At 35.5% G+C, this 15,406-nt stretch overlaps 1 protein-coding gene across 1 annotated transcript in view; it reads left to right on the top strand.

Annotated features, from left to right (window-relative positions):
- RYR2 (ryanodine receptor 2) overlaps positions 1-15,406 on the top strand; it is an 819,609-nt gene that overhangs the window by 725,360 nt on the left and 78,843 nt on the right. Inside the window, exons 83-85 of the mRNA XM_070364567.1 lie at positions 738-817; positions 5,695-5,771; positions 6,623-6,696. Of these exons, the coding sequence (XP_070220668.1) occupies positions 738-817; positions 5,695-5,771; positions 6,623-6,696 (231 nt within the window). The remainder of the gene's footprint in view (positions 1-737; positions 818-5,694; positions 5,772-6,622; positions 6,697-15,406) is intronic.

The raw sequence follows: 15,406 nt of genomic DNA, 5'->3' as shown, positions 1-15,406 counted from the left end.
GAGTCATTTTTAGCAGTTGAAGTGCTATTGCATTTGTCAATAGCCAGCCAGTTCAAGCTGCTTTTTCTTCCATTTATGAAAACTTTTTATTCTAATTTGAATGGAATAGAAAAGTAATAGTGGATATTAAACACTCCTCTCCAAATATAAGGATTGTTTCATTTCTAAGATAAGTGGAGGTGAATTACATTAAAAATAAAACATAATATGCTAAATTATAGACAACAAGTTGGATTTTAAATTTTGTCAATTATTACTTGAATAACAAAATTATGACTAGTCATCTTAATAAAGCATTACTACAAACACATGAAGATAAAAGTGATGAAATGAAAATCATAAAAGTTGTTCAAACATACTTGAGGGAGGAAGGAGAAAATTTTAAGTGGCTTATGTTCATTTCAATGTTATTTTATTACTCATGATTAGTTTTACATTTTAATAATTTTAAGTATCAGTATTTCAAAATCATTTGTTTCTGCCTGTTCTTTTTTTCTGCTTTCTCATGTAATTTCAACTCATGGACATATTACACAGAATTTAGTAAAAACATTGATGGCAAAATATGCATTATGACTCTTAATTTTTTTTTGGTATATACATCAGTCTGTCCTCCTCCACCATGACACACATTTGTAGGAAGCTGATAAGGACTTTAAAAGTGCACATTTTGAGATATAATTGGTTAATGTAGCAAGTGAAGAGATACAAGGAACACTATATTTTGTATTTTTAAGGTGAAACTGGACCCATGGTGGCTGCTACTTTGAAACTTGGAATTGCTATCTTAAATGGAGGGAACTCTACAGTACAGCAGGTATGTCATTAAGCCTTTCACATAATGTGCTTTTCAAATAGATGGACCATATAGTCATCCTGTTGAACAATCATCGTAAAAGAACAATTAGTTGTACTTTTTTTTTCACTTTCTATGTAAAATATGTCTTTATTTTATGGTCTTGTCCTAGTATCCAGATATCTTCTAGTTAGCACAATAAACACAGCTTCTAGGTACGACAATAGATAATGTTTCTCTTTAGAAGTCTGAAGTCATGTCATGTGGTGTCGTCATTTGCAATGCTGCATTTCATGTGACTAAGTCAGCATAAAGCAGCTGTTGTGTTTTAATAGTGAAATATGAATTTCCTTCCCTAGGCAGCCTAGTTTAGGAACATGTTTTATAGTGTTATACCTCCCATGAATTGACTCTTGAGATTTAGTTAATAGTTAGTATGAAGCTGGCTCATGGGTTAACATGTAAATAGGATGCACTGTTCAGAATTATTTCTAGTTATAAATCTTTCTATTCTCCTAAAATAAGAAAATCACTTCCCAACCAAGTTTTTATATTCAGTTTGAAAGTTAGACGTTATCAGGACTGGGGATTTGATAATGCAGTGTCTCTATACAACTGAATGCAAAGATCTGTAAGTTTGTTAGAATAAGAGTATCTGAGTGACTTAACTATAAATAATAAATGCTAGAGAGTGTGTGGAGAGAAAGGAACCCTCCTACACTGTTGGTGGGAATGTACAGCCACTATGAAAAGTATGTACAGTATGGAGGTTCTTCAGAGAACTAAAAATAGGATTAAGATATAATCCTGCAATCCTACTCCTGGACATATATTCAGAAAAACCTATAATTGAAAAAGAAACATGTATTACTACGTTCATAGCAGCACAATTTACAATAGCTAAAACATGGAAACAACTTAAATGCCCATTGACATATGAATGGATAAATAAGAAGTGGTACATATATACACAATGGAATAATACTCAGCCATTAAAAAGAATGAAATAATGCCATGATACTCACATCAGCATGGATACAACTAGAGGTTTTCATAAGAAGTGAAGTATCTCAGAAAGAGAAAGACAAACACCATATTTCACTTATATATGAAATCTAAAATATTCCACAATTGAACCTATCTACAAAATGAAAACAGACTCACAGATGTAGAGACTTGTGGTTACCAAGGGGGAGGAGAGTAGGGAAGGAATAGAAATTGGGATTAGAAGATGCAAACTATCATATACAGAGTGGATAACCAACAACATCCTACTGTATAGCACAGGAAACTGTATTCACTGTCCTGCAATAAACCATATGGAAAAGAATATAAAACAAAGGTATGTGTATGTATAACTGAGTCTCTTTGCTATTTAGCAAAAATTAATACAATACTGTAAATCAAGTTTACTTCACTAAAATATATATATATTTGAGCGACTTAGGAGAAAAAAAAAAACAGGAACAGACTAATAAGCATGTATTTCATGACTCTGGGGCCACACCTGACAGTGTGGCTCTGAGCACAGAAAAAATTCTTATGCTCATTGAAAAACAGTAAAATATAATATAAACTTCAGATTGTGTTATTCTAAAACTCTTATTTTTATATCTTGGCTTGTATATGAGAAAGAACAGTTGATGGACATGGAACTAAGAACTATTCTTTCTTGGCTAAGTAATAGTGAGGCAGGTAAAGGACTTCTCTCATTGAAGGACAGGAAGGCTAGTGAGAACCTTAGAATGTTTGACTTCAAGTTGTTGTGAACCTCAGAATCACTAAGGTGGGAATCACTACAGTGGGACAAAACCAAGAATATGCTCCGAGAAGACCTTTGAGTCTAAGAAAAGAAAAACAGAAAATGTTGACGGCCTCTTTTGGATTGGCTAAGTTTTGAACTAGGTGAAGTATTGAGTTGGCCAAAAAGTTCATTTGGGATTTTCTGTAATATCTTATAAGAAAATATGAACAATATTTTTGGCCAAACTAGTAGTAGAAGAACTGCAAAATTCATTTTTACCTTGTTCTCAAATTGTGTGCTTTTTTTTTACTGTAAATATAATCATTACATGTTATAATTGGATTGAAATCTCTGGCCTCTTCTTGGTGTAATGTTTGTAAGTACATGAAGTAAAATTACACAGGTTGACAAAAGAAATAAAGTATATTGAAATGTGGTTATCAAAATGTTATATAAAGTTGTTTATTTCGTTATGAATTCATTAAGTAAAAGATCTAGTGCTTAGTCTAATAATTATTGAGAAGAAAAGATTAAATACTTTTAAGTAGCTATAACAACTGTAATGTGATAGGAAAATATCCAAAATCTTTATTGGTAACAAAATCATAGCCATTATTAATCCTACTTGTGTTTGTTGCTTAGATTACTTGTTGAAAGGAATGCTAAATTTCAGTTGCTGCTGCTGCTGCTAAGTCGCCTCAGTCGTGTCCGACTCTGTGCGACCCCATAGAGGGCAGTCCACTAGGCTTCTCTGTCCCTGGGATTCTCCAGGCAAGAACACTGGAGTGGGTTGCCATTTCCTTCTCCAATGCATGAAAGTGAAAAGTGAAAGTGAAGTCGCTCAGTCGTGCCCGACTCTTAGCGACCCCATGGACTGGAGCCTACCAGGCTCCTCCATCCATGGGATTTTCCAGGCAAGAGTACTGGAGTGGGGTGCCATTGCCTTCTCCGAAATTTCAGTTAGAATTTAATAAAAATAAAAGTGAATTTTTTTCCTATCCAATTTACAGATTTTCTTTTTTGATTTCCCTAGTAAAAGACTATATGACTTCTTTAAAATGTAAGGAAAAATAAAGAAAACTTATCTAATCTCTCCACAATACTGATCAAGAAATAGGTTCCCTTAGCTTATGTATTACTTCAAAAGATCTTAATTATATATATATATATATATATATATAAATATATATATCCATAATCCTTGGAGTCAAAAGGAACCTTGGGAAATCATGTAATAAATATACTCACTGTATGTATAGATCTTTTCATCTTCTCTCTAAACCTTCAGATATACCTTCCTTTGCCATATAAACCATGTTTATTTTGTTTTAAAAGACCAATGATTAATAACTGCTTCATGTTTATTATACCAGTAAGTTATCACACACACACACACACCCCAAAACGGCTATGTTTTTATGTGTTTGTGTTTGTATGTGTCTACGCATGTGTGGAGAAGGCAATGGCACCCCACTTCAGTACTCTTGCCTGGAAAATCTCATGGATGGAGGACTTGGAAGGCTGCAGTCCATGGGGTCGCTGAGGGTCGGACACGACTCAGTGACTTCACTTTCACTTTTCACTTTCATGCATTGGAGAAGGAAATGGCAACCCACTCCAGTGTTCTTGCCTGGAGAATCCCAGGGACAGGGGAGCCTGGAGAGCTGCCATCTATGGGGTCACACAGAGTCGGACACGACTGAAGTGACTTAGCACGCATGTGTAGGTGTATCCATATGTGTGCAAACACACACACACTGCACTTTGTGGATGTGTATGCAGCCTTCACATATTTAGTTTTATATTACCTTTAACTCTAATTTCTGGAAAAAGATTACTTACCACCATTTTGACTGCTTAGCTGAGCCCTGTCTAAATAGCACTGGTAGTAGGAATTGTTCCCCGCTATTTTCAGACACGACTGAGTGACTGAACTGAAGTGATTTAAGATTCAGAGAAGATCAGTGTCTTTATCTTCTTAGTGTTTCTCTTATCATCTTGAATGTACTTCTTATTTGAAACCTAGAGCACATCCTATTCACATTCGAAGTAGCTGTTTCCCTATGGCATGTAACAATATACTCACAGCAGTGCATTGTGTTAGTATTTTTTACATTTATGTTTAACAAATATGTTGACTACAGAATCTGGACATCATTCTGAGAACAGAGAAAAATTAATAGTCAAATGATTCCCACCATTCCTTGAGTTTAGAGACCATGGTAATGGAAACTGAATTTCTGTCTTAGCAGCATATGGTAGTCAGAGCTCTTGCTAAGTCGCTTCAGTCGTGTCCGACTCTGAGCTACCCCATAGATGGCAGCCCACCAGGCTCCCCTATCCCTGGGATTCTCCAGGCAAGAACACTGGAGTGGGTTGCCATTTCCTTCTCCAATGCATGAAAGTGAAAAGTGAAAGTGAAGTCTCTCAGTCGTGCCCGACTCTTAGGGACCCCATGGACTGCAGCCTACCAAGCTCCTCCATGCATGGGATTTTCCAGGCAAGAGTACTGGAGTGGGGTGCCATTGCCTTCTCCCAGAGCTCTTGGATGACTGCTTTTAAGGAGCTCACTTTTTTTTTTATTATTATTAATCTGTTTATTTTAATTGGAGGCTAATTACTTTACAATATTGTGATTTTTGCCACACATCAATGTGAATCAGCCATGGGTATACATGTGTCCCACCATCCTGAATCCCCCTCCCACCTCCCTCCCCACCCCATCCCTCTGGTGTGTCCCAGAGCACCAGCTTTGAGTGCCCTGCGTCATTCATCAAACTTGCATTGGAGCTCACTTTTGTAGTGAAATCTGTGAATAGCATTCAGGTGGGCCTTGTTCCCAGTAAACTTGAACTAAGTATCTGAATCTGCAAATACTTACAGAGTGACTTGAAGAGAACTAAGAGTTCTATTTTCCCCGATATTTATGCTGCTCCTGGTGTTTTGTAAGGCAAAGCCATGGGTATGTCCTGCTGCACATGCGCAGAAATGTGCAAGCCTCTTGATGTGACACGCGTGTCACTATTTCATGGTCATGTTTGTGTGCACTGATATTTATCTTTATTTTAGCATAGAAAGAATGTTTTGTTGTTTCTTATTTAACAAAAAATAAGATTTGTGTTCAGTGACCATGTGGTTTATCTGTTTACTGCAGAAAATGCTTGACTACCTCAAGGAGAAAAAGGACGTGGGCTTCTTTCAGAGCCTGGCTGGCCTGATGCAGTCATGCAGGTAAGCACCTGCTTTCCTGGCTTTAGTTCCACTCAGTGGTTGTATCTTTAAAAGTACTTGTTTTACATTACTGACAGTACGTATACACAGAAAATTTTTTTATTGAAACAATTTTTTAATTTAATTTTTATTGCAGTATATAGTTGTTTTAGAATGTTGTGTTCACAGAAGATTTTTTAGTGGTTAAATACACTTTCAAGTGGGGCAAAAATGTGCAAGTGTCTTATATTCTATCTTGCTGTTAAGTGTTAATAATAACAGCATTATTAACTTGTTCCATGTTAATAATGTCTTAAAATAGTCTTCCTTGTACTTAAATAAGGACCTTGGAGAATTAATGTATATTCTCCATATTTGAGAATGAATACTATATGATTTTTGAAAACCATAAAATTCCATTTCATTTTATCTGTGAGCTTTGAGATCACCTCTCATCTTCCCTACAATAATCCTTAACCAAATAATTTATGATCATTTTGTAGTTTTTACAGTATTTAAAATCATTCAGATAGCATTTGACTAAAGAACCTGACACATACTTAATGTGATAAGCTATTCCAACTGGAAAAACATGATTATTATAATTATAGTTCAGTATGCCTGCTGACTTTGTAATGTTCTCCCAAGTTGAAACCCATTTATGCCATATATTTGACTTTCACATGGATCATTTCAGTGTGGTCCCTGGAAAGGTAGTCTGCTACGAAAGAACTCTATTGGTAGACATTGAGTCAGGGTATGTTTTCAATGCATAATAACATTCGGTTCACACTTCGTGATACACATTTGCCCTTCTGAAGAAAGGAAAGGTTCTGTTAGTCCTCTAAATGTTTTTCTCCCTGTTATTGCAGTGTCCTCGACCTAAATGCATTTGAGCGACAAAACAAAGCTGAAGGACTTGGGATGGTGACTGAGGAAGGATCAGGTACTGCTCACTTAAATTAAAAAGATACCTGTCCCCACTTCTTCCCTGAAATTACCTTTCTGGTACAGAGAGATGTGAGGTTATCTAAATGGACACCATGCTTATGTGACTCATTTAAAAGTTCATAGTTAGACACCCACGTAGGTCACATCCAAGACCCCAAACCTAACCTTCCATGTTGGTAATTGACTCCTTTTTATTCCAGACCCACTGTCTGTGACCTTTCCCCTAGCTGGGTAGTAAATAAAGAACCCTTATCAGAGAATTATATCTAAAATTAAAAAGTGCATGGATGAGCCAAATTAGAAAATGTTTGACTTCCTTTGGCCATTTTAGCAAACTGTCAGGTTTCTAGATTCTATCTCCTTAGGATAGTAACGCTTTCAGAGCCTTCAGGCCATCAGTATTCTTACTAATCTTCCCTTTTAGCTCAGTTATCCTTCTATTTGATAAATCCGTATGTCTTTGCAAGTACAAATTGTTTAAGAAAATAAAGAGTAATTTTTGTGTTTAAATAACTTTGATCATTTAATGTACGTGTGCATAAAAATAGCCCACATAATAGAGTTTTTCTCTCTTTAAATAGATGTATAAACTAGAAAATTTAGCACACTGTGCATTTAAAGCAGAAATAATTGTTGCTTCACATTCATTTTGGTATCTATTAAGAAAAAAGTATCATCTCTATTTTTGGTTTTGATTTGTTTTTATTCTTTTGTGTTTGATTTTTAAGTTATTTTAGTTTGAGTAAGGCCCTGTGTGTTTATCTGTTTTTGTTTGTTTTGTCTGGTTTGGAGTTGTCATCTTATCAATGTATTATTAGTTTTAGAACATTGGGTCTTCTAAAAAACTACGCTTATTGCAAAAAAATAAATTTTCTCCCCTCTGCCATTGGTAGTCTGCTTGCCTTTCTGAAATAGTTTAGAATTAACAAATCTTTCTAATTATCTCTGTATATTTTTGTTCTCACAACAGGAAAAATAATTTAGTCGCATTTTTCCTCCTGTATTTTAAAGATGATCATTTATCCATATTCTAATGCTGCTGCTTCTATACCACCTGTGTAATTTTCTTTTCTGCTTGGCATTTGAATGTAGAAGTTCAGACATCAAGTTAATACTTGATTATTATTGGTTATTTAATTGGGTTAGCTACCTTCAAGAAAAATCACTAGCAGAATTCTGAACTTACATAGATATTCTGAAAAGGAACATCAAGCTAAATATCTTCATTACTAACATTTGTGTCACCTGTTACAACTCCTGGCCCAGTGGACCTGTCTGGAGAATTCAGAGCCACTACAAAGCCCACATCCCATTAACTGCATTGCCTTTAAGGTTTCACAGAAGTCCTAGGGTTTTTCCAGCTGTAAAGTGCCTAAAAATGAGTCAGTTCTCTATCTAAAGTCTGACTTCCCTGTTTTGGAATTAGAAATCAATTTTATTTTCCCTTGCAGTTTTTACCTAATGGACCAGAGGCTCTGAACATAATTCCATTCATCGTTCTGTGTCACTCTTTACATCAGCTCCCACAGAGAAATAGTGACCACACAGGTTTATTTTCCTGGCCTCCTAGACTTTTATCAACCAGATATGAATTGGAATAACACTTGTGAGTCCCAATTCAGAAATAACTTGATAAGAGCAGCCATCTTGATGTAAGAATTAATCCTGTCTCTCAATATGAGATTGGTTTGGTTAGTTTATTCTTTTTAAAGATGCACACAAAAGTTATTGCCCAAATTGATTAACACGTTTATATTTTATTTCCTTACAAACAGCAAAACAAAAACAATGTCTCAACTTCTTTTCTTTTTCCCCATTTCCTTTCCTTTCAACAACTGTCCATGTATATTCTCCCTTCCTCAGTCATCACTCATGAGCGTGGTAATTATTAAAAATGAACTGCCTTTTCTTTATTTGCTCCTTTATTTGTTGTTAGCTTGATGTACAGTCTTGATAGTGACAGTTTTTGTGCATTTTTCCTTTTCTAGACCATTTTAGCAAGTAGATGATTTACTTTTCATCATTATGCATCCTTTTACTTTTAAAACTTATGTATCAAGCTTTCCTTTTTTTTTTTTTCTTCCTATGAGGATGTGTAGTTATTAACATAGTAGACATGAAGGGGCAACAAGCATTTAAACGATGGTCTTGGATTTGTTTGGTTCTGTTCTTTCATTTAAAAGAAGTCCTGGTGGACCCAGTGTTTGCAGCTATTGTGTAAATGAGTGAATGTGTGCAGTAGTTTCCCTGTGGCGTTTCTGTTTTGGACATACTGTGGCTTTATGGCTGCACCAAATGGTGCATGGGAAAGTCAGTGCTGACCCAGGGTGGGTGGTGGATGGTAGAGTCTCCTTTTAGCCCTTGGACTCCGCCAGTTCACTTCCAAGTATTAAGAGATTTACAGAGTTTTTCTCTATGCCTTTGAAAATATCATATATTAAAAACCTAACATGAAATGAACTTTCATTCTTGAGATCAAATTTAAAGAACACTAGTAACAGTAGCAAGTATTTACTCTTCAGCCTAGCATAATAACAAAGATGACATTAATATTGCAATGTAGTCTTTAAAAGGCATGACATATGATGGTGATAAAGAAGGGATGAAATTTTCTTAAACAGTATTTTGTGTGTCAACACGGCTTCAGAGATTAAGCTGTGCTTTCTCAATACACACTGCTGCCTGCATCAAGAGACCTCTTAGGAGACTGTGCAATGACAACTCATTGGCTCTAATGATTACTATACTATTTCCCAGATTGAGAACACCTATACTGACTCTATCTTTGGCATATTTTTAAAATTTTTGTTACGTGGCCATTCTTTTAAGATTCTGCAACTGTTAAGAAAAGTATGTACCCTTTATAGGAGAAAGAACCTAGGTCATCCCTCTTGGAAAATATAGAAAAGACTGAAAAATCTGAATCCGTTAGTGATCTCATTGGCTTCAGAGCTTGAGGCTTACGCAGTATAAGCTCAGGACTGAGAAAATAATCCTAACCAATTGCCTTTTTTAAGATAAATCTGTTCCTGATGATGAAATGACCATAAATTATATCACTATGGAAAATATGGAACTTAAATACATGAACTTTTTCATACCCATGACTTTCCCATGGTGTTTTCCCTGTTTTATACTATAGAGTGAGGCAAAGTGAGATTCTACGGCTTGTCCAGGGTCACACAGCAATGTGGCAGGATCAAGGCTAAAATGCAGGCATTCTTTTTCTCTTTAATTTGCCAATTCCATAAGCCAATTCCCTTTCCTTCCAGTCTCTAGTAGTCCTTGAGGGACTTATTTTGTGTCCAGCACATTGGCTTAGGTTAGAATTATTGGCCCCCTAATGTCTCCCTTCAAAGGCACCCATCTATTGCCAATTTTTGAATCCACTGTTAACGTTTTAATACCACTTTTAAGCTTTTTATGATTACACATGATATTCCCCATCTGGATTGAGATAACATTAGGAAATATATGCTCCTTTGAGGTTTGTATACAGCTGTCCCTCAGTATCCATGAGGGATTGGTTCCAGGACCCTCTTCCTGTCCACAGATGCTCAGGTCCCTTATATAAAATGGCATAGCATGGTCATAGCCCTGTATCCACAATTACAGAAGGACAGCTGTGTAAGGCTATCGGACTAATTGTTGACACTCCTTTTTCTATACTGTCATTGTCATGTAAGTTTGCCATGTATCCTTATCCCACCTTATTAAATTTCCCTCATTTGTCTTGGGTTGGCAAAAAGTCCTACCTGGTTTTTCCATAACATCTTACAGAAAAACCTGAAGGAAATTTTTGGCCCACTCAATACAAGAGTATGGACTTCCCCCTTGTTAAAAAAAAAAAGCAAATTCTTCAGATGTGTTTAGATTTTGTGATGTGCTCAGTGTTGTCTTCTCTGTATATTTTTTAGTCCTATGTCTTTTATTTTACTATATGAAATGAAGTTCAAAACCAAAAACTTCTATGAATTTTTGAAATTTCATTCCATCCTTGGATTTTTGATTTGTTTCTCCTCAGTAACATTTATCCTCATTACAAATTCATGATGAGCTTGAAAGTGCAATTTTTCTTCTTTCAAACGTCTTCTTGGAATATAATCAAAGACACTGCATTATATTTTTAATCATTTTGCAGGGATCCTTGACTTTATAAACAAGTTAAAATTTGCAAGCTGATCTGATTCCTCAGAAATTGTTTGATTTTCTAAAATGTTATATAAAACATTAATACAAGTTAAGCTTCTTCCATTTCCACCTGTATTTGGTAATGTGTTGCATTGAGGTTCTTGCCTATATATTTATAGTGACCTCATGAAGTTTATGTGAAGTTGAGTGAAAAGGTTTCCTTTTAATTAATTAATCAAAAGGATAATTGTAGAAATCTTTAAATATTGACCACCCTGATTTTTTTTAGTGTTTTTAGTGCTTAATTATTTATTGGCTATCTTCCACCCCAGATTGTCCCAAGGGTACTTTCCCACATGGAATCCAGTAGATCCTGGTATCCATCTGGATCCTAACTATATTACTCTCCCATGCCTGTGTAAATATTCTCTTCAAGGAAAGCCTATGGTTCATGGCACTAAATAGATTTTTTTAAACATCCTTGTACAGTTTTTAAACTTTGAAGCACTCATTTAAATTTGAGTGGCTATTACGTGCTAGATACTGTCCTAGACCTTGGATTTATATAGGAAATCCAGAATATTGTGTAGAGAGAGAGAGAGAGAGAAGTAGCTCAGTCGTGTCCGACTCTTTGCGACCCCATGGACTGTAGCCGACCAGGCTCCTCCATCCATGGGATTTTCTAGGCAAGAGTACTGGAGTGGGTTGCCATTTACACTTGGAAATAAGCAACTTCAGAGCAATGCCCTCTGTTTAAAAGAAAACTGAGCTGATACTTAGCTGCCAGGGCTGGGGGAAGTATATCATCATAGGTGTAACACACAGCCTGAAGTAGAAGTTTATCTGGTAGATAAGAAGGCAAAGAAAAGCATCCCAGTGAAAGAGATCCCCATATGCCAAGTTTAAGGTACAAAACATATGGGAGAACGGTAACTAACCTGGTGTGATTGAAAAGAAATGAACTCACTAGAGGATGGAAAGGTAGTTTGTGGGAGACCCTAAAGGACCGTCTTTACCCTGACAGGGAACTTGCACTTTCTTTCTGAGACCTTGGAGAGCCATTATATAAGTAACACTTCTGTGATATTATGTTTTGTGTGTTGATTCACTTGGAATCCAAATTCCCACATTCACTCTTCAAAATGCTTCCAGTAGAATCTACTAACTAAAATTCACAGATTTCTCATTCTCAGTAGTGCTAAGATACCAAATAGACTATATATATATATTTCAGTTAAAGAAAAAAAGGAAAAAAAATGAAGAGAAAAGGCTACAAGAAAAACAATCTGAAATCATGTTTGAAAGCAAAAGATTTTTTTCTCCACTGCTAGCCTTTAATTCAGAGAAGGCAATGGCACCCCACTCCAGTACTCTTGCCTGGAAAATCCCATGGGCAGAGGAGCCTGGTAGGCTGCAGTCCATGGGGTCACGAAGAGTCGGACACGACTGAGCAACTTCACTTTCACTTTTCACTTTCATCCATTGGAGAAGGAAATGGCACCCCACTCCAGTGTTCTTGCCTGGAGAATCCCAGGGACGGGGGAGCCTGGTGGGCTGCCGTCTATGGGGTCACACAGAGTCGGATACAACTAAAGTGACTTAGCAGCAGCCTTTAATTCTATTATTCATATTATCTATTATCTAATTTATTTCATACAGTGATCATTTTTATTATCTAGGAATGCATTTTATACATAGTGTTAGGTTGTTACCTTAAATAAATACATTTAATCAAATTATAACTGATTTATTATATTCACAACCCATTGGAATTCTGTATTTTAGAAATCTAGGGCTTTTAAAATTACTTCATGCTATTAAAACTTCACATTGATTCCTATTGTGCTTTGCATATTTCAAAGCAGTTGTACTTGTTTGAACCAATTTGATTATCATAGCAGCCCTATGAAATATGGAAGTCAGGAGATTTTTAAGTCCCATATCAAAATGATGTAAAAAGAGTCAGAAAGGTGAATTGATTTTTCCAAAGCCACATGTCTAAAATATGGTTTTCCCTGGGTTCTAAAATTGAAAACAAGTTAGGAGTCCACAATTGAAGATAAACAATAAGCAAAATGATTGTTAGTCAAAGATTGATTACTGATGTGAACTTTATGAAGTGGAGGAACGATGGCACCCTGCATTTAGAGAGACCACAGTGTAGAAATTACCTGTTTGTTGCCTGACTGTGACCTTCTTGAGGTTAGGAATTGTGTCCATTAGTCTTTTTTATCCCCAGCATCTCACAAAGTGCCTAGCACACAGGGGACACATAATGAGTGTTTCTTGAAGTTTACTCAATTAAAGTCTTTTGCCTGTTAATAGCTCTACGACAGTAGTCAAGTTACTTATTTCTCAGTTGTTTCCCAAACCACAAAATGGGGTCATATCACCTCATTTTAGGATTATTGCAAACATGGAATGAAATGATGAGAAAATATGTCTAGCACAATGCCTAGCACACTATAGTCACTAAATGCTAGCTATAAATCCATTTTCAAGTTTTTTATTCTTGGGGAATTCCCTGGTGACCCAGTAGTTAGGACTCTGTGCTCCCACTACAGGGGGCAGGAGTTCGATCCCTGGTCGGAGAATTAAGATCCCCAAAGCCACAAAACATGACCAAATGAATAAATCATAAATTTTTAATTCTTTACTAGTTGAGTTGTAATATTATTTAAGCAGCCATATTTAGATCATTTAAGCAATGATACTAAAACTACATACATGGAATTAAATACCTAACTTTTCACTATTTAAAAGTATTTTTAGCCTTTATCCTTCAGTTTTTCCATATACAAAGTAAATATTTAAGTTCTCTAAAGATCTGTGATCAGAATTATTTCCTCCATGGCAATGGGGGCTCTGGAGATCCACTTAACAGTAGATTTTAGGGAATTGTTCAATGCAGCCAGTCTCATGTTTCATACTACTCACTTTTTTATCTCCACATTATAGAGATATTGACATAGCAAGACCCTACAACACTGGAGATCTTAGTCTTCTGGAGTCTATTGATGCTTATGCAGTTGTTTATATATTTAGTGATCTTTTTATTTATTTCACTAATTTTAGTAACCGTTATTGATAATTAATTATTAACAAATCTTTCTGGAGCTAGGTCTGCAAATTTTGAGCTATATCTATGGACAGTCTAAGTAAAAACAACTTTGTTTTAATTGAACTTAAGCAAAACTTTGTGTACTTTTTTTTTAATTAGATAAACCATTTGGGAGTAGAAAAGCTTTTTAAAGTATTTTAATTTTATTGTATCTCTAAAAGAGGAATTACTTTTTATTGGTAGCTTGAATAAATAAGGTCTACCTAATATTATTTTCAGGTGAAAATTTATATTTTTTATAATATTTGGTCCATTAAAATTCAGGCAACTTTTTGAAAATATAAACATTCTTAACACCTAAGTTCACATAACTGTATTTATCACATAGGCATGTTGTTCCCATCTTTATTTAGTGTCATTGCCACTGCTCCTAATAATATTAACCTTTCCACAATTGATTAAAAAAAAGGGTCAGATAGATTATGTAGAGCCAGTGAGGTATACAGTATACATTTTCCATTCATTTTATAGATGAGAAACCTAAAGCGCAAGGAACAAACTCATCATCACAACAGTATTGAAATAACTTTCCCCTTTGTTAAAGTGTTAGAAATGATAAGCCCTTTATAATTGAAAACAAAACCAAAGGAGTGCCCTTCACAATAGCTACATTTGGCCATCATGCAGCTATTGCAAATAAGATATTTAAAATGTAAGAGCACTTTCAACTACATTTTACTCCATTTCGTTATTTCTTATTAACCTTAGTTTCCATCTTACAATGGAATTTCTTTTGCGCACATCCCAAAGTAGACTGGTGCTCGTGTACCTTCTGCAGACATAAAGCCATCCTCCGTCTTTGTTCCTGCACCACCTACCGGCAGCATGGGCAATGGCAGCATTTTAATCAGATAGGAATGTATTCATTAAGCAGCAGTACTCTAGTCAATAACCTGTACCGCCTGATGGTGAACGAAGGCTTGACCTGCCCCCTTTCCCCTCCCTTCTCTCTCTTGTTCTGCTGTGTGCAGCGTGTCCACCGTAAGTGAAGTCACTTGTGTGTGTTTCCGTGTACAGTCTAAAAGATACTGTGCATGCCAACAAAAAATAAAATGTTACGTTATAAATTAATGTGCATTGTACAGAGCATTTCTAGGTACACTTGTAGACTACATGTTAATTTATTTCAGTGTTAACTTTTCTGAATACTTTCTACCAGGGGTTACTTATTCCACATTAAAGTTATGAAGATTGATAGTATGTCCTTGGTTTTATTGATTCAATTTTCTGAAAATCGAAAAAACAAAACATTTTAGATGGGTTCAACAAGGAAAAAGTCAATAAGTCTATGTAACTAACTCATAATATTTTAATTTAAATATCATTTTAAAGTATCTTCATGAAATGATACAAAGTGTCATCAGTGAAGAGTTTAGTTTGTTTATTAGTCTAGACTGTTCCTTTTTTCTTATCCTGTCATGAATGTAAACACTGAGAAATGGGCTTATCAGCC

The sequence above is a fragment of the Bos mutus genome, chromosome 28, assembly GCF_027580195.1.
Source record: "Bos mutus isolate GX-2022 chromosome 28, NWIPB_WYAK_1.1, whole genome shotgun sequence".
NCBI classification, from domain to species: Eukaryota; Metazoa; Chordata; class Mammalia; order Artiodactyla; family Bovidae; genus Bos; species Bos mutus.
The sequence above is the reverse complement of the archived record's forward strand: the minus strand, read 5'-3'. Positions and strand labels throughout refer to the sequence as shown.